This window comes from Labeo rohita, chromosome 7 (genome assembly GCF_022985175.1).
Source record: "Labeo rohita strain BAU-BD-2019 chromosome 7, IGBB_LRoh.1.0, whole genome shotgun sequence".
In the NCBI taxonomy this organism is placed as follows: Eukaryota; Metazoa; Chordata; class Actinopteri; order Cypriniformes; family Cyprinidae; genus Labeo; species Labeo rohita.
Window position 1 is genome coordinate 18889321 of NC_066875.1, and position 27895 is coordinate 18917215.

General features: G+C 38.1%; 1 protein-coding gene across 1 annotated transcript; it reads right to left on the reverse strand.

Annotated features, from left to right (window-relative positions):
- Positions 1–317: 317 nt before the first annotated feature.
- abtb2a (ankyrin repeat and BTB (POZ) domain containing 2a) lies at positions 318–27853 on the reverse strand. The gene is made up of 17 exons (XM_051113826.1): positions 26580–27853; positions 14148–14297; positions 10550–10757; positions 8406–8558; positions 7919–8084; positions 5733–5822; positions 5264–5365; positions 5002–5098; positions 4443–4566; positions 4125–4366; positions 3037–3215; positions 2825–2930; positions 2607–2709; positions 1596–1686; positions 1442–1510; positions 1201–1314; positions 318–1106 (listed from the first exon to the last, which is right to left on the reverse strand). The coding sequence occupies exons 1-17, from the start codon at positions 27427–27429 to the stop codon at positions 906–908; spliced, it is 3045 nt and encodes a 1014-aa protein (XP_050969783.1). The 5' UTR covers positions 27430–27853; the 3' UTR covers positions 318–905.
- Positions 27854–27895: the final 42 nt, after the last annotated feature.

Consider the following 27895-nt stretch of genomic DNA (forward strand, 5'->3'; position numbering starts at 1 on the left):
GCTGTATTTGCTATTCTTTAAAACCTAGACTAATTAAGTGAAATCATTTCATTTGAATTTACAGCACTGCTATTATGACAGGCTATCCTCAAATAAAATGTGGGCAATTAAATATGTAAATACATGCCTGAGTCATAGAATAAAATTAAATTTCAGGTGTATCTGCTTTTCTTTGGTTATTCAATCCTAAAAACTAAATTGCCAAAACACTTTAGAATAGTTGTTACTGTTCATACTTAACATTTAAATGTTACAATTTAAATACAAACGTCAAGAATCACAAATTAAAACAAATAATTTTAAGTTTATTAGTCATTTCAAAATTGCATGTGCCATTCAAATGTTGCATGAAAACGTTTTATCACATAATTTATTTTTATTGATCCCAACATATCTGCGTACCATTGCCATACTGCATATTAGAAATATATTTACACTTAAAAATGATGTGAGAATACAAAATTATCTACAATACTACTTATGTACATTTTTGGGAAGCATTTGTATGCAAGCATAGGACACTTTTGACCACTGGAGGGCGCAAATACTGCAGTTTACAGCGTTTCCTTTCTGAAGCACATGGGTACTTCAAGTAACTTGTAAGAAGGACTGAAAAGTCTATCTATACTGATCTATGATCAAACACCTCATAATTCCATAGCACAATTTAGGAAACAATTTTATACATTATGTTAGCATTTAAGTCTCGAAAACTTGAATAAATAGCTCACATCCCAATAAAACATTGCCACTGACAGAAAATAGGAATTTTGAAGGTTAACAAACATTTAAACGCTGTTAGTAAGGGGCTTCACATGCCTGCCTGCGCTTCTGAGCTCTGCTAACCAGGTTTTCCAACAGCATCAAAGCCACATTTGTAATTTCCAGTGGTTTTCCTCCTGCGCTCAAGCTCGACGCGGGCCACAAAGTGAGTGCAGCCGTGAGGCCAGTGTAGCCTGAAGCCCATCCAGAACATCTGGATCCAGCGCGGTGCTGCAGTCAGAAGCCAGCAGCAGTTCCTCAAACTGCTCACAGTCCAGAAGATCGACCATGTTCTGCAGGAAGAAGCCTTCACAGAACACTGCCAGCTCCACCGCCTCACACACCTGCTCCATAACACACAAACAAACAGATGAAATCAGAGGACTGGAGCTTGACGCTGGAAATATGAATATGCTTGTCTAAGCTGTATGTACGTACTTTGGAGATCTGGTAGATGCTCACAGCATTGTTGAGGTTTATTCTCTCTGAGCAGAGGATTTCACAGTGTCTCTTCAAAACTGGAAGCTGGAATGAGTGGGCCACGGGCAGAAGCTGTACAGGATATGACAGTGTTTAACAGTGCATTTCAGCTTTAGTACTGTTTTATTTAGATTTTTACTCTGATTTTCAAAAATACTTAAACTGTATTTTATATGTACTATATACATCCATGTCTTACCTCCAGCAAATCAGACACAGACACGTCTAAACATTCTGTTCCTCCACAGTAAAGGTGAGCCATCATCATCTGAAATAAACATTTAGAAGCTGTTTTAATGGAATTAAGTCATATACATGTCTTGTGTATGTTCAGGCCGAGGTTTGTTGATTACCTGGAACGTGCTGTATTTTATGTCAGTGATTTCAATGGCCATGTGATCTGATGTGCCATTATTCCTGTAGAGGCTCAGTAAGTCTCTGAACCTAATATGACAAGAAGAGCACATATACAGTTAAGGTCAAATGTTTACATGCTCCTTTCAGAATCATTAAAAATGTATTTTTGTGTATTTGAACCCTTTCCAACAACAACTTTAAGAGTTTAAGATCACAGTGAGGACAACTGAGGGACTCATATGCAACTATTACAGAAGGTTCAAGCGCTCACTGATGCTCCAGAAATAAACACGATGCATCAAGAGCCAGGGGGTGAAAACTTTTTAATTTGAAAATCAGAGTGAATTTTAACTTATTTTTGTCTTCTGGGAAACATGTAACTATCTTCTGTAGCATCTGAAGGGCAGTACTAAATGAAAAAACATGATATTTAGGCAAAATAAGAAAAATTGACACATATGTTCAAAAGTTTTCACCCCCCGGTTCTTAATGCATCTTTTTTCCTTCTGGAGCTTCAGTGAGCGTTTGAACCTTCTGTAATAGTTGCATATGAGTCTCTCAGTTGTCCTCAGTGATAAAAGATGGGTCTCAAAATCATACAGTCACTGTTGGAAAGGGTTCAAATACACAAAAATGCTGGAAAACTAAAGAATGTGTGGGACCTGAAAGAGCAGCAGGCAGTTTAACTGTTCAGGACAAACAAGGGACTCATGCACAACTATTACTAAACAAAAAAATGCAGCTGTGGATCATTCAGGCACCAACACAGTTTTAAGAAGGGTGTAAACTTTTTAACGGGGTCATTTTTTTTTTTTTAATAAAGTCAGCTATTATTTTCTTTTGTGGACTATATGTAAACATCTTTTATGTTAAATATCTTATTCAGGTCAGTACTAAACAAACAATAACATGCATTTTGTATGACTCCTCTTACTTTTGACCTATTGTGACCTCCACTGTACAGAACTGAGGTGCTACATTCAAATCAGTCTGAGTAAGATACCCACCTCTGTGAAGCAGACATGAGCAGAACTCTGTGGGCATAAAACGGCCTTCCCTCCACCACAAATATCACATCAGACATCTCAGTGTTATTCAGAAAATGAGAATCTGTGAAGGTAAAATGGTACATATTAACTATCATAGACTTTTTGATGCTGAATTTGATGCATATGTGTATGTATCAAATCAAGTATCAAGTATGGTGTGTGTTGATGTGCATTACCCAGCTGAGCTGTAGGCGTGTCCTTTACTGCCAGAACCGACGGGGCGGCTGTAGAGCAAACACAGTGACTGAAGATGACTGCCAGCTGCTTACGGAAATCCTTACTCTGTATTAAAGAACACACAGACATTTCGTACACAATATTTCACTTGGCTGACATTTCTTAAAGCATTCACAGCATGTTTTTGGTCATGGATGGCTGTTAAGGTCACCTTGCTAGTTTTAAAAATGGAGAAGAGGAGTGGAAGACCCTCTGAGAGCAGCTCCTCGCAGTATTTCTCATTCCCAATAGAGGTGAAGTCTTTAAGGAGAGAAAGCGTGAGCTCAGTCCTGGACTGGAGCTGAGCACTGCGCACCGACTCCAGCCATACGTGCAGCTTCCACGGCACTCCTGAGAGACAACAAGAAGCTTCTTAAAACACTTCAAATATTAAACACTAATTATCTCTTTTTAAATTTGTTTATACACTACTGTTCAAAAGTCTGGGGTCTAAAATGTTTGGTTTAAGGTTTTTAAAAAGTCTCCTATGCTCACCGCAGCTGCATTTATTTGATCAGAAATACAGTAAAACGGAAATATTGTGAGATATTATTACAGTTTAAAACCGCTGTTTTCTATTTCATTTTAAAATGTAATTTATTCCTGTGATGCAAAGCTGAATTTTCAGCAGCCATTACTCCAGTCTTCATTGTTACATGAAATATGCTGATTTGGTGCTCAAGAAAAAAAATTCTTATTATTATCAGTGTTAAGAACAGTTGTTGTTCATAAGTTTACATACACTTGATTCTTAACACTGTGTTGTTATTTGAATGATCCACAGCTGTTTTTTTTCTTTTCGTTTAGTGATAGTTGTTCGCGAGTCCCTTTTTGTCCTGAACAGTAAAACTGCCCACTGTTCCTCAGAAAAATCAATCAGGTCCCACAAATTCTTTGGTTTTTCAGTTTGATGAAATCCAAGAGCTTTCTGACCCTGCTTAGACAGCAAGGGTCCTACCACGTTCATCTTAATTTCTGTCCCGAAGACGAACAAAGGTTTTATGGGTTTAGAACGAAATGAGGGTGAGTAATTAATGACAGAATTTTTTGGGTGAACTATCCCTATAAGAACCACTGTTAATGTCTAAAAATTACAGGTTAATCTTACTAATTGTTCACTAATAACCTCTCTTTATGGCTTGACTGAGCCTGTAATCATCGACTTTAATAGACTTTGCTGTGCACATGCCAAAAATATCTCACTTATTCAATTAGTTGTCCATTTTTCGTTCATTTATTGCAAATGAGTAAGATGTGTACCCAGTGCCCTAAGCTCCATGGTGACGTCCAGGTATCCGTGCTCAGCGCTGTGAAGGCTCGCTTCCTGCAGGGCTCTGATGCGGGCCTTACACAGCCGTGGAGCACAGACAGACTTTCCATTTGCTCCATCCTTCATTTCCTGCTTCTCCTGCTCCTCTACTCCCTCTGCCAGGATCTCTTCCAGAGAAAGCACATCCTCCTGCAGCCGCTGGGGCTGACTCAACAGCTTCCTTAACACATTCCTGGGGGAAAATACAATATTCAACACATATTCAATCTTAATCATTGCATGTGTTTGTGTTGTTGAGGGGTCAGTACCTGTGTCCATGCGCTGCGGCGTGACTGAAGCAGTTCATGCCCTCATAGAGTGATGATGTTAAATGTACTCGCAGCATTGGGTCAGCGCCACGGGACAACAGCAGACTCACCATCTCGTAGTTCCCTGAAAACACACACAAACAGTTTCTATGTTTTAAGGGGACACTGTTTTTTATACTGTACTAAGCTTAATTTTTACATTTATTTTTGTGGAAGCCATAATCTTTTTTTTAAGATATTTGTTAAAGTTCAAAATAACAGTCATTTGAAATAGAATTATGACATTATATTGCTTACAACATAATAAATGTTTTAACTGTCACTTTTGAACAATTAAATGGGTCCTTGGTGAATAAAAAAATGATTTCTTTCAAAAACTGATCCAAACTTTTGAATAGTAATGCATATTATTTTCTACTTACACTGCAAATAGTATCTGCCACTTTTTACACCAGGGTAAAAATAGCCTCCACTATAGTTTTTGTATTAGAAGTACATTTAAACATAATTTTGTAAAAGAAAGCACATGTTAAAGATGATTTTGCACTGTTTTACCCACCTGCAGCTGATGCCAGCTGGAGGGGTGTTTCTGCTGAGCTTTGATGGCTGTTTCTCAGGGCTGTGCCCTCCACATCTGCTCCCACATCTAACAGGAGCTGGAAAGGCCAAACAAAGTTCACTTAACATGATAGTCCTCCAACAGCAGTTTGTAATGTCAGTATACAGTAGATTGGAACTGTATTAAAAATGTATTTATACACTATTCCTAAACCACGACATGACGTAATAGTATTATACATGTAACTAGTGTGCATGTTCACCTGCACTACAGATATGTGTCCGTGCAGCACAGCAAAGGTAAGGGCCACCCAACTGCGGCTCTCAGGATGGACAGAGGGATGTTTTGGTGAACAGCTGGGCACCTGAAAAGAAAAACCAAGTTAAAAAACAAATGCATTTCTTAGTAAACCACCAAAATGCTACTGCATATGTGTGACTTCCCAGAGTATTACCCTACTACATACCATCCATTAAAACAATGTTAACCTGAAATGGACCCACAGGTAGGATATAGATCAAAGTGTCAATCTTGCTCCTGGAGGGCCAATATCCTGAAGAGTTTAGCTTTAAACCTAATCAAACCCACCTGAACTAGCTAATCAAGGTCTACAGGATTAATAGACACTTCCAGGCAGTGCTTTTGAGCAAGACACTGCAAGATTAGACACCATGGTATAGATAAATAGGTGAACAAGACATATAGCATGACTGAGCGAGTAGTGTTATTACCGCTACATCCAAGTTTGCCCCAGCATCAATGAGCATGTGCACCAGAGCCTCGTCCCCTGCTGAGCAGGCATACATCAGAGGAGTCATGCCCTACACACCCACAGAGAGAGAGAACAAGGGTTAAACAGACTTCAACAACAACAAAAAAACACTAATAATGAGCACTAATACATTTTTATTAAGCAATCATTTTGAAACATAATAATATATTACATTACACATTCTCTTTTGCTATATTGTTTTGTTTTTTGGTAATTTTATCATTTTAAAACCTGTCATTGAATGCAAAATTCACTTTTACATGTTGTTTGAACTGAAATGTGTCTTGGCAGTGTGTGCACACAACCACCCTATAATGATAAAAATCCACCCAGTGTTTTTTATAATCCTTATAAATCATTACCACTTTTTTTTTCAGATCAAGCCGTTCACAGATTTTTGGCAGAGTGATGTAGTTCTGCACATGCCCCTTCCACATCTGTTGAGTGACACTGGTGTTCTAGCGTAGACCCGCCCTTTTAGTTTTAGTAGACGAATGTCTCCTAAGTGATTGAGGTGTTTTGTTGTTGGATGTAATAATGAACATAACAGTTGTCACATCTGTGCTGCTGAAGACAAAGAGGATTACTTTTGTTTCTGAAGCTAATGCACCCCCCGATCTACCTAAATGCGTCTATGTTTGCATGAATCATTCTTGATCCATCTTCACCTAGAGAAGAAGTGAGTATAAGTTTTTTATGAATCTTTTTAAATCGCCTTTTCTAATAATGTGCTATCAAGTTCCACTACAAATGTGGCTAAAGTTAACAGTCTCAGAGAACTGCTCGTCACCCCACAAGCAGAGGGGTGGGGTGAGCAGAGCTCATTAGCATTTAAAGGGACATGCACCGAAACGGCTCGCTGTGAACAGAGCTGTTTTTGACAAGGTAAAAAAGGGTGTTGTTTTACACTACTATTGAGAAATTTTAACCAAAGTATGTTATTAACCTTTCATTAAGACCGTAAAGAATCATATCAACTTATGGAAAATAGGCATCTGATGACCCCTTTAAAGGTTTGTTCCAAACCTTTATGAGTTTGAACGCGGAAATACAAAAGAAGATATTTGGTAACCAATGAAGAATGTTAACCAAACAATTGACAGTATGAAAAAAAAACTATGGAAGTCAATGGCTACTGTCATCTGGTTACCAACACTCTAATATTTTGTTTTGTGTTTAATGGAATAGAGGTTTGGAACAACTTGAGGGTGAGTAAATGATTACAGAATTTTCATTTTTGGGTGAACTAACTCATTAAAGGATTTGTTCACTCCTGAAATTAAATTCCTAATAATTTTCTTACCCCTATGTCATCCAAGATGTTCATGTCTTTCTTTCGTCAGTCGAAATGAAATGAAGGTTTTTGATGAAAACATTCCAGGATTTGTATCAATATAGTAGACTTAAAATGGGAGCCAATGGGTTGAAGGTCCAAATTGCAGTTTTAGTGCAGTTTCAAAGTGCTCTACACAATCCCAGCCAAGGAATAAGGGTCTTATGTAGCGAAACGATTGGCCATTATATATATAAAAAAAGATTTACTTTTTAAACACAAATGCTCTTTTTGCACAAGCTCTGCATCTGTGATCTCACGCATTACATAATCACGCTAAAAAGGTCACGCATGGTTAGTTCTTTGTCCATGTACTTCTCCAACTTCAAAATCATCCGACATTGTTGTTTTACCTTGTTTGTAAAGAGTGTTTGACTTAGTCTTTGCATGGTTGCTTTGTAAACACTGGGTCGGTCCACCTACGTCATGCGTGACCTTTCCAATGAAGACAAGGACACTAGCATTTGTGGTTAAAAAGTATATAAATTTGTATTTTTTTTTTTAAGAAAATGACTGATCATTTCGCTAGATAAGACCCTTATTCCTGGGCTGGGATTATGTCGAGCCCTTTGAAGCTGCATTGAAACTACAATTTGGACCTTCAATCTGATGATCTCCCATTATATGGACAAAAATGAATGTTTTCCTCAAAAACCTTAATGTCTTTTTGACTGAAGAAAGAAAGACATGAACATCTTAGATGACACTGGGCTAGGTAAATTATCAAGAAATTTTAATTCTGGAGTGAACTAATCCTTTAACTCACATTTTTATTGTGTCATAATTCAGAAGTTCAGGCTTTATGGGTTCACCTGGTCATCCATTGTGTTCACCCCATCTGTGCCCAAAAGCTGGATAGCCTGGCCAATCAGATCAGTGCGGCCACAGTTGAGCATGCGAAAGCCAAGATCCAAATTAAACTTGTCTGCGGCAGCCTTTGAATCTAGACGTTTAAAGGAGGTGAAACAGCACTCTGGCCTGAGAAAAAGAAAGAGGGAGTGATTTTAAAAGAGTTTAAAAAAAAACAGAAAAAACTTGGCAAAATTCTCTGACAGATGGAGAGCCAAAGCACAAAGTTAATTGGGTAAAGATGGAGAGAAGCGGAAATTTTTGCTGCAGTATGTGTATATTCTTCTTATTTTTCTTCATTTACAATTACACATTTAGCAGATGCTTTTATCAAAAGCAAATTAAACCACATTTAAAGTCGCAAATATTTTTTGTCAGGATGTGGATATTAAACCCTTGACTGTGTTGCCAGCACAATGCTCTACCAGTTTAGCTAGAGAAACATCTTACTTGAGCTGTCGAGGTTCACAGTCCAGTCCAGGAAGTAGCAATCGGGCAGTTTGTCTCACATCATCACTGTCCACTAACAGGCTCCGCCGATGCTCCGCATGGACCATAGCGACTCGCATCCACTCCATCAGAGGAGGAAGAAGAGGAAAAGGCCTGAGAGAGGGATAGTATGACTCAGTTATTTACCAACATCTCTCACTTCACCCCTCTCTTTCTCCTTGCCAAAATGCACACAAACACACTTAAATCAAACGAAGGTCAGGGCAGATCAACGGTGGCACAAAACTGGATCAGAGAGAAATGAGGACAGCCTAATTACAATGGCTGCTGAATTTGGCTCGCCACAGCCTCTTTCAATCCTGCCTTTCATTACCACATACAAACTTGGCACTTCATTCTTAATCACAATTTGTCTAACAGCATCTGCCGTCTTCAACAGACACAGTCTCACTGGAATTCAAATCAGTGTGATATTACAGAACGAATCCTCTGCGGTTTTCTTCTTCTCAAGTATCTGTGCCAGGAGCGCGGTGATTGTGAAGCATGCTCACAACCATAACTGTCCACCTGCTAAAAACATTAGTATTCATTATCTGATGTGAATGCAGAGCAAGGTTTCCACACAGAGTATAGACGTCTCATCTCTACTAGAACAGACCTGAAGGTAAAATTCAAATTATGTCTATAATCTACATAGAAAAAAGTTAATTTCACAGAAAATAAAATTATTTCATAGAAAACACCAGAAGAAGAAATACACTCAAAAAAGGCATATAAGTGTCAAGGACAATTAATGGATTATGCTTGCTTTGCTTTCACAAGAGCTGTACTGCATATAAATCTAATATAGAGTTGAAGTCAAAAGTTTACATACACTTTGCAAAATGTTAATTATTTGACCAAAACAAGAGGGATCAAACAAAATGCATGTTATTTTTTATTTAGTACTGACCTGAATAAGATATTTTACATTAAAGATGTTTACATATAGTCCACAAGAGAAAATAATAGTTGAATTTATAAAAACGACCCCGTTCAAAAGTTTACATACACTTGATTCTTAATACTGCATTGTTACCTGAATGATCCACAGCTGTGTTTTTTTTTGTTTAGTGATAGTCGTTCATGAGTCCCTTGTTTGTCCTGAACAGTTAAACTGCCTGCTGTTCTTCAGAAAAATCTTTCAGGTCCCACAAATTCTTTGGTTTTTCAGCATTTTTGTGTATTTTAACCCTTTCCAGTAATGATTGTATGATTTTGAGATCCATCTTTTTACACTGAGGACAACTGAGGGACTCATATGCAACTATTACAGAAGGTTCAAACGCTCAGTGATGCTCCAGAAGGAAAAACGATGCATTAAAAGCCGGGGTTGTAAACTTTTGAAAAGATGTGTACATCTTTCTTATTTTGGATAAATATCATAATTTTTCATTTAGAAGATACTTACATGTTTCCCAGAAGACAAAATAAGTTAAAATGACCTTGATCTTCAAATTCAAAAAGTTTTCACCCTCTGGCTCTTAATCCATCTTGTTTCCTTCTGGAGCATCAGTGAGCAACAACAACAACAACAACAACAAAACACAGTTGTGGATCATTCAGGTAACATCAGAGTATTAAGAATCAAGCGTATGCAAACTAAAAAAGGTCATTTTTATAAATTCAGCTATTATTTTCTCTTGTGGACTATATGTGAACGTCTTTTATGTGAAATATATTATTCAGTCAGAACTAAATAAAAAAATAACATGCATTTTGCTGATTCTGCAAATGTAAACTTTTAAGTTTGACTGTCTTCCTTTTAAAAGTAAAAGTTTTTTAATGTTTTTGAAAAAATCCTGCATTTACCTGATCAACCATAGAGGAAAAATATTAAAAACTGTGAAATATTACCACTGTTTTTTAATTATTTAAATGTAAAATTTTCCTGTGACGGCAAAGCTGAATTTTAAGCAGCCATTACTCCAGTTTTCAGTGTCACATGATCCTTTAGAAATCATTCTAATATGCTGATTTGCTGCTCAAGAAACATTTCTTTTTATTAGCAAAACAGTTGCGCTGCTTAATATGTTTGTGGAAACGATGATAAAATATTTAGGATTCTTAAATGTGTAAAAGAGGTTCTGGTCGATTGATCTCACCTCTCTTTACTGAGGGCTATCCTGGGTGGCTCAAGGTTGGGGTTCTCTAGTGACTCCATCTGTGGACTGCGTAGGTAGTAATATAGTGTGTGAAGTGCATCTGAAGACCAGGAAATGGGCTGCAGGCAGAAAGGACGTCCAGGACTGAGACTGGGACTTGCTGAAACCAAACGCTGCATATGGTGCATTGCACGTGAGACCAAGTCACCTGGAGAACACAGCACATACACACATTTGAAGTTCAAGCACAAATGATAAAAAAAAAAAAATTCTCATATCGTCAAATACTTTCTTTCAAGACACATATAAGAAAATACAGCCTGCAGAAAAATGAGTTCCTTTCAAATGACCTGCAATAAATACCTTTAGTTCTGAAAGCAGACAAACACCAACATCACAATGTGCTGCTGATATAGAAAAGCCATCTGTGTTTCCAGTTCAACCCCATAAACTAAAGACAGTAGCTGTGCGGCCAAGCACGATTGTGTGTTATTTTCTTTTAAAGTGCTGACAACACACAATACAAAGCATATTTCAAAACAGCAAAATATATCTTCAGACCCATCTGTTTAAGTCCAAATGTGGAAATGGAAGATGATTCAGATAAACTCAAACGTCTAAGAGCTTTATTCTAAATTACTCTGAGGGGCATTAAATCTGCTGTTTTTGCCTTTCAATGCAGAAATCCAGACGCAAGCAGTTCCCCAAAGAAAGAGAAGATATGATGAGGACAGGCCAAAGACTTACTCCTTAAACTCAAAGAAGCCTACAGTAAAGACAGTGGACACTGTCCTCCATATGTGAAAAGCATCACAGAGGAAAGAAATGAGACTGAGAAAATGCAGCGACAGTGCTACATCATTTCATCCTTAAATGGAAATTCACTGCTTTTGTACTTAGTTATTGCTGGATAATCTTTAGCTAATATGTGAATGAAAAATATGTGAATGAGAGAAAGAAAGGTGTGGGAAACAATCTAACCAATCAATCACATACGGTCTACGTGGTCCTTAATGAACACTTGTGCACCTTAGCTGTTAAACAAGGGCTGCTTTACGATTGCATGAGTGTCTGCAATCATAAAGCATAAAGAAGGTGCTTTTTACTCCTTTGACCCAAACAGAAGGTGCTCTTGTAGCAGCAAAACAACTGCAGGAGTGTTGCTGGTCCCCTAAGGGAGAGTGTGTTTCCCTCTCTGGTGAATGCGAGCAGCGGCCCCCCTCCCTCATCCTGAACTGCGGTCTGCTGCGTAAACAAACTGCCCACAGCTCAGGCACTCACACCCCCCTATGTTGGCCTGCAATGTCGAGTTGTTAGAGGAACAGCACTTAAAAAGTACAGATGTCTCAGGCTGTCTTACCGACATGTACAAACAACCACGCAAAAATAGCATTTCACTGGACAGTAATAGACCGAAATGAAAAATGGACAACAGCAGTGTTTCTACATTAAAATTTTAAGAAGAACAAGAAAAGTGCTTTATGGGTGACCTAATTCTTAAAGAGAACTGCTGTCTTGTAGTAGACTGAGAAAAGCTATTTCACCTTGGTTAGTTCACCCAAAAATGAAAGCTGAAGACTTTTTTCGTCTTTCATAACACCTGTCAAATTTATTTATTAATATTTTCTTATCCTTTTTATCAATTTGTTGAAAGCCTAGGCAATCAAAGCCTCCATGCATTAAAAAAAGTAATCCATATGAATCAAGTGGTTTCATGTTCTGAAGGGACATGATTACTTTATGTGATAAACAGATTTAGGCTTGAACTGTTCAACTGAAATGGATTACATTAACAATGAACTTTTTGAAGCATCAAAGTTTTGGTTGTGTAGACTTTCAATCAAGGGACAGAAATCACTTGGGTTTCATTAAAACATCTTTATTTGTGTTTCAAAGTTGAGCCCAAGTCTTATATATAAATGATGAGAGAATTTTTTTTATTTTTGGGAATGAGTTATCCTTTAATCATTTATTAAGGAAAAACCAATTAGATTATTTCTTATAGTTTCATCATAAAGGCCAGATCAATATAAAAAAAGGGTTTAAACATACAGTGCAAACAGTGTAGTGCAATACACGAATGACTCTTATGAACCAGTTCTTGTTAATGAATCAACAAAAATATAGTGTGACCAGTGTAGTATGATTCCAGAATCATTGGCTATTATGAGCCGGTTCTTCTTAGTGAATCTAAAACAGACTGTACAGGCAAACACAGTTAAGGTCAAAAGTTTACATACACCTCACAGAATCGCCAAAATGTTAATTATTTTACCAAATTTAGAGGGATCATACAAAATGCAAGTTATTTTTTGTTTAGTACCGACTTGAAAAAGATTTTTCACATTTACGTTTACATATAGTTCACAAGAGAAAATAATAGTTGAGTTTACAAAAATGACCCCATTCAAAAGTTTACATTGATTCTTCATACTGTGCTGTAACTCTATTTCAGAGGGTTCAAATGCTCACTGATGCTCCAGAAGGAAAAATTATGCATTAAGAGCTGGGGGTGAAAACTTTTGAACAGAGCGAAGATGTGTACCTTTTTCTTATTTTGCCTAAATACCATATTTTTTTTCATTTAGTACTGCCTTTCAAAAGCTACAGAAGATTTCACAAAAGACAAAATAAGTAGAATTTACCCTGATCTTCAAATTCAAAAAGTTTTCACCTCCCCCGGCTCTTGATGCATGTTTCCCTCTGGAGCATCAGTGACTGTTTGAACCTTCTGTAATAGTTGCATATGAGTCCCTCAGCTGTCCTCAGTGTGAAAAGACGGATCTCAGGTTCAAATACACAAAAATGCTTAAAAACCAAAGAATTTGTGGGACCTGAAAGATTTTTCTGTCGAACAGCAGGCAGTTTAAGTGTTCAGGACAAACAAGAGACTCATGAACAACTATCACTAAACAAACAAACAAACAAAAAAACCCGGCTTTGGATCATTCAGCTAACAACACAGTATTGTATTGTATTTGAGTATAGTACACATCATTGGAAATACATGTATGATCCCTCTTATTTCGTAAAATAATTATCATATTGCAGATTCTGCAAGGTGTATGTAAACTTTTGACCTCAACTGTAGTTTAGTTGAGGTCAAAAGTTTGAATGAATGGCTCTTAACAACCGGTTCTATTGAGTGAATCAAAAACCATTCACCATTGAACCATTCAATCATTTTAAATGCTAAATTATTTGTCTTTTACAGTTCTGAAAGAACCATCACTGAAACCTTTACCAGTTCAAGTTACCAGAACCAGAATTGCTAAATTTCTTAAGATTTTCATCCACGTGAAAAAAACCTGGTTAAGTATGTTTTGAAGCATGGCAGCTGGTTTGACCTGGTTTAAGCTGGTCCTTAGTTGGTCCTGAGCTGGTTTTAAACTGATTATGAGCTGGTCCTGAGGAGGAGCTAGTTACTTAGGACCAGCTTAAACCAGCTCAAACCAGCTGCCATGCTTCAAAACATACCTAACCAGCATATACAGTTTTTTCAACAGGGACGCATTTGTTTGTTTAAACTAAGAATACGTAATACATTGTCCCAGTCCTTCAAAAAAGATGAATATGAATTGAAAGGCTTGTAACTTACTGAGTTCAGAGAGACTGCCCACACAGGTGGCCAGCAGAGCCTGTTCTAGCGTCCTGAGCTCCAGCTGTGCGTAGGCATTCCCTCTGCTCTCCACCGCTGAGTCTGGACCCTCAGCATACGGGCTGAAATGGGCAGGCAGGGACAACTCACCTACACATGAAACCACAGTTTCAATTAAAACAAATAATCAGAACTCAAAGCACCATTCAGCCAATTAAAATGTGATCTATTTATTATCGCAAGTGTCTCTAAATGTGAACTCTTGCGTCAGTGTTGTGCAACTCTAATAATTATGGGGGGATGGGAGAAAACAGACTGCCAGGCAAAAGCTAATCGTTTCCATATACAGTATGTGTCTCTGACAAAGATAAGAGGAGGAAGTGTGATAACTCATCACTTCCTCTGCTCAGAACATAGCTCTTTCTCCTGACTTCAGTCTTGCTCAATTATTTATGCTTATGTCTTATTGCTTTTCCAAATGTCTCTAAGTGTCATTTCCACTCCTGGAGATGATTTTTTGCAGATTAATTATTAATTATAATGTCATAAGTGTGATTTTTTTTTTTCAGTTATGTCTCTAACACTGGCACTTACTCATATAGGTTGTCATTGGAAATACATGGCTTTCAGCAACAGGGTGATATATTTCTTCTCACCACAGCATAGGTATAATTCATAAAGAATACACCAATCCCCACAGAGTTATAAAATATTATCTGTTTTATCTTGAGTGCAGAATTGATACCTTGCCAAGCTTTCAGAAGCAAAGTGCAAGATGATAGTCAGTAAAAATAATGAGCAGATCATATGTTTGGCAGCTGATTTATCAAGCCCAAATGCAGGATGTTTTTTGCTTCCTTTTTATTTGATTTGAAATCCATGCCTTACCTCTGGATCTCTCTTTCGCTGGGTATCAGATGGGGATCAAATGAGGGATTTGTTTTCTTCATCAAGCTAAGCGATAAACCATTCATAAGGTACAGTACACACATTCATCTGTGCCACGATGACTCAAAATATCTCTCCAGATGTTGACCACCTGATTTATTGGGGCCACTTTTTATAGCATAAATGTTATTGAACTGCTTTGGGTGAACAAACTCATTGTACAGCCACGTTGTGTAGTCGAGTGAACCATGGCCTCGCTTGACCACTGTCAATGTATTGTTTTTGCTACTGCAGCAGATTCTCAGCTTAGCGTGCTACGACTGCCTAAACACAAAAGAGTGATCCTCAGAGCAAATGATTCAACAATATTCAACAATATTGTTTTATGAACAGAATCTGATGTTAAAAATACGTATAAAAAAGACGTTTTGCACATTTGTAGTACTGAGTCTAGTCAGAATATAACTACATGTTTATAACCACATATGAATATTCCCTGAGCTGAGGCAGTCTGGTCTAGTTGAGGACACACACATGTGCTGCAGATCATATTATTAGCTAATACAGTGCAGCTGAAAATACAGAAATATGTCTTTACAAAGACCCTAAATTTAAAGCAGGCTTGCATGTGTAGGAGCTGCGTAGCTGTTCAGTCTTGGCTCTGCAGCCAGATGGATTTGTATATGGGTACGGGTGAGCCACAGGGTGTGTGATGCAGCTGGTCAGGCAGTGGACCCACAGACCCAAACCCCTCTATCCAGGACACACCCGTTCCCTTTCCCACAGCTAGCTGTGTCTATACTGGCAGCCGTGAGGCTATGACATGCGTCATAAGCAGCCGCACGCTCCCACAGACACACATACATGCACATACACTCTCATCTGCTACCATCATTGCGGACTGAGGAAGAGGGGAATGTGTGTGCACTGCCATTATGTGGAGAGAAATTGAGCTCACGCACACCACTGATGGAAGACTGGGAAATCCATACGAAAGTGATAGGCCTGACCAGGAGTTACACTGCCAATGAAAGAGAGAAGGAGAGAGAGAGAGAAGCTCTGGGAGAAAATACTCTTGAAATGAGATGAGCGTATCGAAGCAATATTTACTGAAGGGAATCCAAGTGTACCTGGTAGAGTAAATTGCATCTATATAATGGACCTCTACTATGTGTGTACTGTAGAAAACGATCATAAAACCAGAAAGATATCTGCCAAATTATATGGTATATGCTTTCAAAACTCTATCGGAGACATCTAATATTGATTTTGAGAACTGAAACTGAAAATGCTTGTTTTCAAGGTGCCGGACTGTTAAGTATGGAAGCCCGTTTTTGCCACTGAATAAAAAAAGAAAGAAAAAAAGTGTTGGCGCCGATAGCCTTGTGGAAAGCGTGCTGACATGTAGTGTGTTTGCGCTACGGGTGTCCTGTGTTCAAATCCTGACTTGAGGACCATTCCTGATCCCGGCCCCCGTTTCTCTCTCCCACTTTGCTTCCTGTCATATCTGATCTGTTCTATACAAAAATGACAAAAAATAAATCTTTAAAAAAAGAAAGAAAGAAAAAATGTTATTGTGACCCTTTATCTTACAATTCAGATTTTTTTCTCTTGTGAATTATAAAGTCAGAAGTTGAAATTCTGACCTTTTGACCTTTTGAAATTCTGTGAATGGCATGACAAACTCGCAATTGCGAGAGAAAAGTCACAACTGCAAGATATAAACTCCCAATTCTGGGCAAATGCGAGTTTATATCTCACAATTATGAGCATTTGCTCAGAAAAAAAAAAGATCTTGCAACTCTGACTTAATTTCTCAGAATTGGAACATTATTTTTCAGAATTGCAATGTAAACTCGCAAATGCGAGAAAAAAATCAGAATTGTGAGTTTATATCTCGCAATTCTGACTTTATTTCTCAGAACTATGACTTTATTTTTCAACTTTATTTCTCAGAAATGCAATTCTGACTTTATAACTCTCAAGTGCAAGTTTATATCTCACAATTCTGAGAAAAAAGTCAGAATTGCATGACAAAAACTTGCAATTGCAAAAAAAGTCACAATTTCAAGATATAAACATGCAATTCAGTTTATATCTCGCAATTCATATTTTGTTCTCAGAACTGTGAGATAAAAAAAAGAAGTCACTACTGCAAGAGATAAATTTACAATTCTGAGTAAGTTTATATCTCGCAATTCTGAAAAAAAAGTCAGAATTGTGAGATAAAAAGTCTTTTTATTATTATTATTCAGTGACAGAAACAGGCTTCCATAGTTAAAGGCATTACTCAATTTAAGTGAAAAAATCTTTAAAAGGTAATGCTCACCAAAGTAATTATTAATAATTTTTAACATATTAATGATTAAACATTAATTATTGTCATGTTATGCTCAATAACCAATAACAAACTATTTGTAATACTGTGTCTAAATGAGTTGAAAATAAATTAAAATCAATTGTTTTAAATGCTACTAGTGATTTATGCATCACTCATTATCATTGGATAGTCATTTTAAGATTTGCTAAGATTACATTTAACAGTTGAAGTATAGAAAAAGTAATCTAAACGTAAAAATAGGTGTGCAAAAAGTAAATCCAAAAAACGTAAAAATGTTCATTGATACAGATAAATTAAATCAATCTTTAATATCTGCTTTACTCCATTGCTCTGCAATGTGTTAAACGACCAAACTTTGACTTTAAAACCATTTCGCATTGTTTAACACTAAGATTTATTATCCATTTGTTGTGTTCAATAACTGTCCAGTTCTTTCATTCAAAGGTGTTCTCCAACAGAGAACAAATCCCTTAAGAAAATGCTGAAAGAAACCTTTCAATCGCAAGCCCGAAGGTAACCACACTAATTTGCTTAAATATGAGTGATCAACCCATTTTGGTTGCCTGATTTGGCTCAGGTAATATGGTGTGAACACAGTAGTCCAGTCACTCTGTCACGCGCTCCCACAACACCACCATTCTACCCAGGGCACAATGGCACAAGTGTGCTGAAGAGCCAGAGTCAATCAGCCCTTGTGTTACTAGGTGCTGTACTGGAAGTGCTTGTTGATTGAGGACATGGAGCGCTGACTGCTATCTCTAAGCGGTAAAGGGGAGGTGCCCTGCTAGTTGTGTGTGACTGTGCACACGGACCATTTCTGCCAAGATTTCCCCTCTCCAGAGGGCAGACCACAAAGTGATGATAATAACAACTTCCTGCATCCCGTTCTGCTCCTGATTTAAGACGCAACCCCCAACTCAGTGGAAGAGCTTTGCTTTTACAAGGGAAATACAAGGTCAAAAGATTTACTTGTAACAAGCTTGGCCTACTTTCTTTCCTTTGCTGTTTTCACCTAATAAAAGTGCTTGAAAGCAATAAATCCAATATATGTTCAGCGTCATGTAACCTTTATTGTAATATTTCGTTTAAAGTTTATGACAAACTTAAACCAGTAAAAAGAGAATGAACTCAAGATTATAATTGAAACGGTGGGTGGCTCATAAAGCAGATGGCTCTCCTACTGCGGCAATAGTAACCTGAGCGCAATAGAACTTTCTAGAATGAGAAGCTCCTGGAGTTTAACAGTCTTCATAATGAAAAAGTTAAACATCATGCAGATCTTGGCATGGTGCCGCTGCTCCAGGTGTTCACATACTCAAATTCAAGAGCGTCAACAGGGTTTCACCGGCATGCTACTGCCAAAACATCACTTATTCAACTCAGCTTCTAAGAATATAAAGATGATTTTTCAATTAGAGGCACTTTTGATTTAAAAGTTTGAAAGATGAAACTGCTTTACAGTTGCAGCTATAAAACATTTGGAAAAACTGCACACATAAAAGCCAAATGACTTGATAATATAAAATAGGTGCACAGTAGCTTCATGTAAATAGAGAGTCAAGGCACCCTATATAGCGCTTTATGCAATACAGTTTGTTTCAAAGAAGGTTCAAGCACTCACTTATGCTTCAGAAGGAATAACGATGCATTAAGAACCTGGGGTGTAAACTTTTGAATTTTTTTCTTTTTGAAACTTTTTTCATCTAGTACTTCCCTTCAGAAGCTACAGAAGATACTTACATGTTTTCCAGAAGACAAAATAAGTTACATTTACCCTGATCTTCAAATTCATAAAGTTTTCACCCCCGGCCTTTAATGCATCAGGTTCCTTCTGCATCATCAGTGAGCGTTTGAATGTTCTGTAATAATTTCATATGAGACCCTCAGTTGTCCTCAGTGTGAAAAGACGGATCTGTCATTGTTGGAAAGGGTTCACAAAAATATTGAAAAACAAAGAATTTGTGGGACCTGAAAGATTTTTCTGAAAAACAGCAGGCAGGTTAACTGTTCAGGACAAACAAAGGACTCATGAACAACTATCACTAAAAAAAAACAAAAACACACAGCTGTGGATCGTTCAGGTAACAAAACAGTATGTAAACTTTTGAACGGGGTCATTTTTATCAATTTAACCATTACTTTCTCTTGTGGACTATATGTAAACATCTTTTATGTGAAATATCTTATTCAGGTATTAAATAAAAAAATAACACACATTTTGTATGATCCCTCCTATTTTGGTAATAATTCACATTTTGCCGATTCAGCAAGGTGTATATGTAAACTTTTGACCTCAACTGTAACTATAAAGTTTATCAATTATGAAACAAGCTAAATTCAATTAAAGTCAGCTCTATAGAAGACAAGTGTAATGTTACTCAGCTCAGGTCTCTTCAATGTTAATTCAATTTGGTTTTGATATTTCAAAATTCATCAACACCTCTAAAGAAGACAAAAGTGTCTTTATTCAGCTCAGTTCAGTTTAAGTTTTGCACTCTTTGTATAATGTCAATGCAGTCAAATCTATACTGTTCCTCAAGAATAAACCCAAAAATGAAAACGTCATTAATTACTCACCCGCATATTATTCCAAACCCGTAAGACCTTCATCTTTGGAAAACAAATTAAGATACTTTTGATGAAATCCGAGAGCTTTCTGACCCTGCATAGACAGAAATGAAACTAACACGTTCAAGGCTCAGAAAGGTAGTAGCATCGTTAAAATAGTCCATGTGACATCAATGGTTCAACCATAAGTTTCTTCTCTTAAGGTTGAACCACTGATGTCACATGCACTGTTTTAAGGAGGTCCTTACTACCTTACTGTGCCTTGAATGTGGTAGTTGCATTGCTGTCTGCGCAGGGTCTAAAAGCTTAATTATTAATTTATCTTAATTTGCGTTCTGAAGATGAACAAAGGTCTTATGGGTTTAGAACGACATCAGTAATTAATAACAGAACTTTCACTTTTGCATGTGCTATTCCTTTAAGTATCTTCCCGAGTATAAATCCCAACTATTTAGAGGTTTTTCTTTAGAATTATCATAGTGGAAAAGCTCGACTAACTGAATCACTCATTTATGGATGATCTCTGTGACTGACAGACAGGTCACTCATCACATCCTCTCACTTTATCCTTTAGACATCACTCAAACTATAACTAAAACAGATTGACAGCCTGGTCTGTATCAGAGCAGCCTGTTTGAGAGCTGCAATCCATATCCAAGAATTCACTCTGAAGCCTCAATCTTGTGAAAGATGGAAAAAGCAGAGCTACAGTAACTCAGCGCTGCACAGGATCTCCATCTGCCCGCTTCTCTCACCCATAAACCCCTGAGCCAGTTTCCACCGAGGCAGTAATTTCAATTGCAAAGTATTTTTGTAGCAGTTTTTCAAAACATGTCATGGCTATAAAGTGGATTTCCTGATCTGGGGGTTGAATGGAGGACACAATCTCTTTCTAAATGATAGCTTAATTACTTACAGACTATTCATTGGGCTTCGCAGACTAACAGGGTTATCGTTGAGGAGGATTTTAATGTAATTTAGCTTGTCAGACTGCAATATTAATCAAAGTTGGAGGGTTTGGTAAGCATGGGATATGTCGAGGAGAGAGACAGCATTATAACATTAATCATCCAGAGCTAATCCATAAAACATGATGGGTGTCAAGACTCAAGGCAAACAGATACTGCTAAATAAATCACTGTGTGTAATTGCTGTGATGACACACACTTGATTAAGTTGCACTCTATGGTAAAGAATCCACATACATTGCTCAAGGAACACAATGAGGATGCTTAATTATCCTCTATTAACCCTCTGAAATGACTTTTCAACAAGGTGTTGATTAAATCACATTCAATTCACTAAACACCCCCATCATTACATTCACCCAAGCTAAGAAACATGCTAATATAAGGTATCACTCACCTGTAACAGAGGGTAAAATGGTGTTTGACACCCACTTCAACAGTTAATGGTGGAACAAAGAGGTGCAGAGTGACTCAAGTTAGACTGTATTCTTAAAATGACTGATTAGCAGTGATTTTTATGGGCTGTTAGGAGCTATGGAGAGCCATATGGTGTTCCCCAGCGTATACTTACTCATATTAGTGCTTCTTCTGTGAAAAAGCTCCAAGGTACATTGTTCTTTAAACATTAACAATGTGTAAAATTTCTAGTTTTATACATATATTTAGATTAATGGGGTGCTAAAGGAAACAGTTTCTTTCAGTTGCAAGCTTTTATGTAAGAAAAAGTGATTTGATGCTTGTAGTAACAAAACAATGAAGCTGCCCCATAAAATATTTTATGCTGTATCATAAAAAGCTACATTCCTACATACATTTAGCTCTTGTTTGATGTAAATCAAACCACAAGTGTTTCCTCTCTTAAAGGGAACCCCGTGTATTAAAACTTGTGTGGCTTAATGTAACATAATTAAGTCTCTTATTGACATATGTAGTAGAAAACCCATGAAATGTTTACGTTATTTATGCATTTTTGGACTATGGTGGGGGACGATATTACTTTGATGACATAAAATGTCACTCTGTGAGCTACGGGGGCTACCTGTAGCTACTTTTACCACAACACAACTCGGAAAAAGCAACTCGGAAAATAAAATACTGATACACTGCCACATTGTGCGGCTTCTGGTTGTAATTTTCAATCAAAGAGCAACAAGAGAAGCGATGTAAGTCTTCACTGCTTTTCCTAGCGATAAGAAGAGGAGAAATAAATTGGGAAGATGCCTGTGGACGAATAAAACTTCTGAAGACCTGCATCTTTGTTCTCTCTCTTTACTAGATGCCATCCTGGCAGGATATAAACATGCAGGTTTAGGTATGTTTTGATGCTGGTTTAAGCTGGTCCTTAGCTGGTCAAGGACCAGCATAAACCAGCAAAGGACCAGCATAAACCAGCATCAAAACATACCTAACCAGCATATGCAGTTTTTTTGTGGATATCACATGATATCCGGGCTGTTTAGACCAGAGGTACCCAATCACTGGGTCATGACCCACTACCGGGCCGTGGGAGAATTTCTACCGGAAATTCAATCGGAAGTCAATAGTCATCAAAATGTTCTTTGATTACCAGTGTTCCACATAAGAATGATTGTCATACAGGTTTGGAATGAGATGATGACAGCATTTCCATTTTGAGTGACTAATCCCTTTAACATCTGACCAGAAATCAACAATGAGAACTGATGAATCTAAAGTCAATGAAGTCCATTACTGGCCACCCTGAATTTAGACTAAGTAACACCTCTTTGGAACAGATGCTAATGGATCCAGGCAGGCATGCTGGGGAGTTGAGGAAGGTCAACTTGCACACAGAGCAGCTGTCATTGCATGCTCTTGGAAGGCACCTTCTCCTCTCCTTATAGAAAGCATTTGTCCATTCTAGGTGCTTGAGGGCCCAAGTGAGACCCTCAAGACGATGTTTATAATAGCACTCAAAGACTACATGTGCAAACACAAAGCACAGACCTTGTGTGAAATACTCGCTTTTCTGTACAGAAAGGGTTTCTAAATATTCCCAGAGGACATTTTGGACTTCCGAGAAAAATCTTTGTAAAGTAGAGAGAATAATCTTACTTACGAAAAAAGTTCAGCCTTTTAAACACGCTTGAGTTTTAAATGACCATGGTTGGGAAATGCTCTAATTTCTGCGGTTTGTAGTCAAGCTCAAAGAAACTGGGCTGTGTGGGCGGAAAGTTTTATGAGGATAATTAACCAATGATGATTACAAGGCTCCACACACAGACCAAAACTCAACACCCCATTCAGTGGGACTGCTCTCACGCTGCACAGAGCCAATCTGATGTGAACTGTGTCTCACCTGCATCCCCTCATTTGACCAGCTCTTTTATGTCCTGTCCGTCATTAAAGCCAAGTGGGGACCTCAATTAAATCATACTATTTATTCAAGGGCCCTATCGCTTTCCTTGCAAAAGAATAACATGTTTCCGTTTGACATCTTGCATGGCTGAGTCATAATGGCCATTATTAGCTTGTTTATTTTGAAGGCTTGTCTGTGACTGCAGTTAACCTCCGCCTAAAATTGCAGAGATAAAATGATCAAATACAATCAAGAACTGAAAAACGGTTCTTTTAGTAAACTAGCTTTAATGCTATGAAAAGTTGTTAGTGCAGGCAAGAGCTAAATAGACGTGTGGGCCATTGATGCAATACATTTTGTGGCTATTTATGCAACATTTTCCAAGGTTCTCCCTCCTGTGCTCTCTCATTCTGAAAAGATGCTTGTTTTTAAAAATCACCCCCTGTCAGCCACTGGTGGGTTGTATATATTTTCAGCTGGGATTTTCCCTTTGGCCTGCGGCAACACGGTTGTAAATTCATAAAAAACCAACAAACCATTTGCTATCCTGACCTAATAATATATTGAAAAAACAAACAAATTCCAAAAAGTGGGTATTATGTTTTGTGGAGACCTGGCAACCTAGTATCAATGCATCATAATTCACACTTCTGATGCCATCTGCCCAAGGCAGTTTGTGTAGACAAATGCATAGAGACCAAAGAACAAGACCACAGTAGCTTTCACAATAGAAATAGGCCTTTTTCTGTCATTTAAGCTGTGCAGCACTAAACAGTTCCAGATGTGGTTCTGCTCAGCATGTGAGACAAGGGTGTTTGACATGAAAGCCTATATGCCAGCCTTCAGTCTCTTCTCGCTCTCTCTAAATAAAAAGTACTATTTCTCTCAGATGAATCAAATTTAAAATTGACACACCGATATGTATATGCACGTAACATTTTGTATCCAAAAGCTGGATCTGTGAAGTGTGCTTCATAAGATGGCATGTGACTGCTGAGTTTCTAAGCCTCAGTATCACACAGGTCAGCTGTGTCTCAGTATAAGTGTGCAAAACAACTTTACCAGCCATGGGTGATTGAGCATGAGTGCACTGTCACATCAATCACACTGAGTGTGTACATGTGAATCGGATTAATACATTTCTAAGCTTATGCCTCCGAAAGGGGTGACTGAACTACACCTACAGTCTTGAAAATAAACGTTCCAAAAGAACATTTTAATAATCTAAAGACCCTTTTTCAACTTTAAAGAACCTTAAAGGTTTCATGAATGTTGAAGGTTCTTTTACGGGACCATACATGCCAATAAAAAACACAGAGTGCGAAGTAAAAACCACACACAGCAAGATGTTAATAGCTACCACATTCTGATGTACTAAGTGAAGTAGGTATTGATATACTCCGTAGTAAGTAGTTTGTGTGCTGCTGTTGGCATTACGGCAGCTTGATGGTTTCAATTTCAATCCCACGGGATATCAATGAACTCTTACTTTTCTTCCTTAAGGGTATGAAAATGAAAACATCATTTCCTTTCTTGTCCCCAAAAGACATTCTTTCTGCACAGTGCCAAGCAGATCAGCTTCATATGGGCTGCCCTGTCAGAGACGACCAACGGAATGATTTAAACCAGAGGGAGAGTGTGATGGCTTTCCATTGTTCTCAGTCTGGCCTCTCTCACTTGTTTCTGCTTATTTTCCACAGCTTGCACGACTTGTGGATGGTTTAGTGTAGAACAATGAGCTTTTTGTGCATTTCTGGAAATGCGTGTGCCCATTGGGATGTGCAGCCACAGCTAAACCTCATTTATAATATGCAACCTACCATTTAATCAGTACGTTCTGATACGGAGACAACTGTGGAATTAAAACAAATACAGATACAGCAAGTATAACACAGCAAGGCTGAAACATTACATGTTTAGCTAAAATGTAATCTGTATTACTTATGACAGTCTACAACAAAATTATGGATGCACAAATTTGACAAGCCTATCACTTGTGTCAAAAGATTGCAAATATGACTTTCTTCTATTAACCCAAACAGTTTATTGTACGATGCACCGAAGGCAATGCATCACTGGGCCTTGAGTTGTCATGCATAATGATCAGATTTGTGGTGAGACTTGCTTTTCTGACATTAGTTTATGCATAATTACGCAAAGCTGACACCGCTCTTTGAGATAAGATGAAAGTGAAAAAGATAATTAGTATTTTCACTGAGACCAAGATCAAGGTGCCTTTCAAAGACTCAGAATCTAATCAAATCACACATTTGTCTCTGTAAACATAATAATAAGAAGAATACTTTGCTGTATTTTACATATAGAGATCATGTTACATTACAAATGTAATTATTTTGCAGGGCCACTTCTAATTATATATTTGTGTTACCTATTGGAATTACTTACAGTTTAAGTCAAAAGTTTACATACACCTTGCAGAACCTGCAAATGTTAATTATTTTACCAAATAAGAGCGATCATACAAAATGCACATAAAATGACATTTACATATAGTCTACAAGAGGAAATACTAGTTGAATTTATAAGAATTACCCCATTCAAAAGTTTACAAACACTTGATTCTGTGTTGTTACGTGAATGATTAACAGCTGGAGGTTTTTTGTTTGTTTTTTGTTTTGTTTTGTTTAGTGATAGTTGTTCATGAGTCACTTCTTTGTCCTGAACAGTTAAATTGCCCACTGTTTTTCAGAAAAATCCTTCAGGTCCCACAAATTCTTTGGTTTTTTAGCATTTTTGTGTATTTGAACCCTTTCCAATAATGACTGTGTGATTTTGAGATTCATCTTTTGAAGGACAGCTGAGGGACTCATGCAACTATTACAGAAGGTTCAAACGCTCACTAATGCTCCAGAAGGAAAAACAATGCATTAAGAGCCGGGGAGTGAAAACCTCTTGAATCTGAAGATCAGGGTAAATTTAACTTATTCTGTCTTCTGGAAACAAGTATTTTCTGTAGCTTCTAAAGGGCAGTACTAAATGAAAAAATATGATATTTAGGCAAAATAAGAAAAATATATACATCTTCATTCTGTTCAAAAGTTTTCACGCCCCGGGGTTGAAAACAGACTCTCTACAAATAAAACGAACCGCTGGCCCTAAATCTATAACCAACCACCATAGGAAATTCCCAGAAGACCGAAGTGCTCCAAATGCAACTTTCTTTCCGGGTTTTAGTGCTACAAACTTGAACAACTCTACATGGACACTGTCAAGTGTTAACTATTTTTATATTCGATTAATTAGTCTTTACCATTGTTTTTAGTGCTACAAACCTGAACAACTCTATATTGACACTGTAAACTGTTTGCATTGTTTAATTAGTGTCTTACCATTGGCGTTCTTCCCGCAGATGAGATGTTCGTAGTTTTGTACGAGACCAAATATCTCCGCGTCATTGCTGACGACAGCCTCCAGCGCCTCAGCGGTCACCGGAGAGGTGTTGATCCCGCTCTGCGCCGCCAGCACACGGAGCCCAATTTCCTCCACTAGATTTTCAATGCAAGCGGTCAAACAGATGGCCGCATACTCATGAATGCGCACCGAGATGCGAGTGTCCACCATCCAGCGGAAAAAGCGTCCGACAGACAAACTCAGAGTGCAGCGGGAGGACTTGCTCTTGCGCAGGACCTCTCCAGCGCTCATGCTGTACAGTGAGATAGCTCTGACCGCGGCCGAAACGCAGCTTTCCGCCAGCGCCCAGCTCATGACCAGTCTCATCGCGCTTTGCACCTCGAACCGCGTGCACCTGCAGTGGACGACACTCAATCTCTGCGCCTCTCTGGAGATCCGCAATAAAGCTCTGCGCATAAGCACCGACAGACTCCTGACGCTCTCTGGAGTAAAACACAGTCCCTCTCCAGCAACTCTACGCAGGACAACATCGATCTCTTCATCTGTCCAAGGGAACTCTTCTAATTCTGGTAACCTCGGACATTTGGAGAAGATGTCTTCTGGGTCTTCAGGAAGAACCGTGTTCACCGTGTCCCAGCTGTTGTTTCTGCTGTTCATGGAGTCCGTATAGCTCCACCAGTTTCCTCGCTGTGCAGAGCTGATGAGCGCCTGCGAGTTGGACTTGGAAGAGGACAAGCTGAGGGATCTGTAAGAATCACCGGCTCCATATCCAGAGTCCAGAGTCAGATCCTCTAAAGTCTTCAAAGTAGTATTGCTCAAGGCTGCCATATCTTTTTTTACTTTTGTAAGTGGAGTGATATTCCACGTTTTCCAATATATAGGACTTATTAGGAGGTGCACTCCTTTTCTGGTTAGTAAACACGCAGCGCAAAAACAAACTCCTTGACTTAAGTTAACGCACGTCCATCGTTAATCACAGCTCTTGGGTTGAAGATCTGCACCCAGGGGCAATCCTGTGCGGTATGACCCACGCTGGTCAGAGAAACTTTTGACAGCTAAAAGTTTCGTCCAATCAGCGCACAGCGTTCTCTCAGCCAATCAGACACAAGCAGCGTGCGCGCAGTTCAGTGCAAAGTGAGGACACATAATGGTTCTTCTAACTAGGACAAAGAGTTCGGTCATGCCGCAAATTTTGAGTTTTTAGTCTTTGAACGATTTTTTTTTAATTCTATCTAAACACACTCTGTAACTAATCCACACCACTATATATAAAAGTAAACTTTAATAATAATTT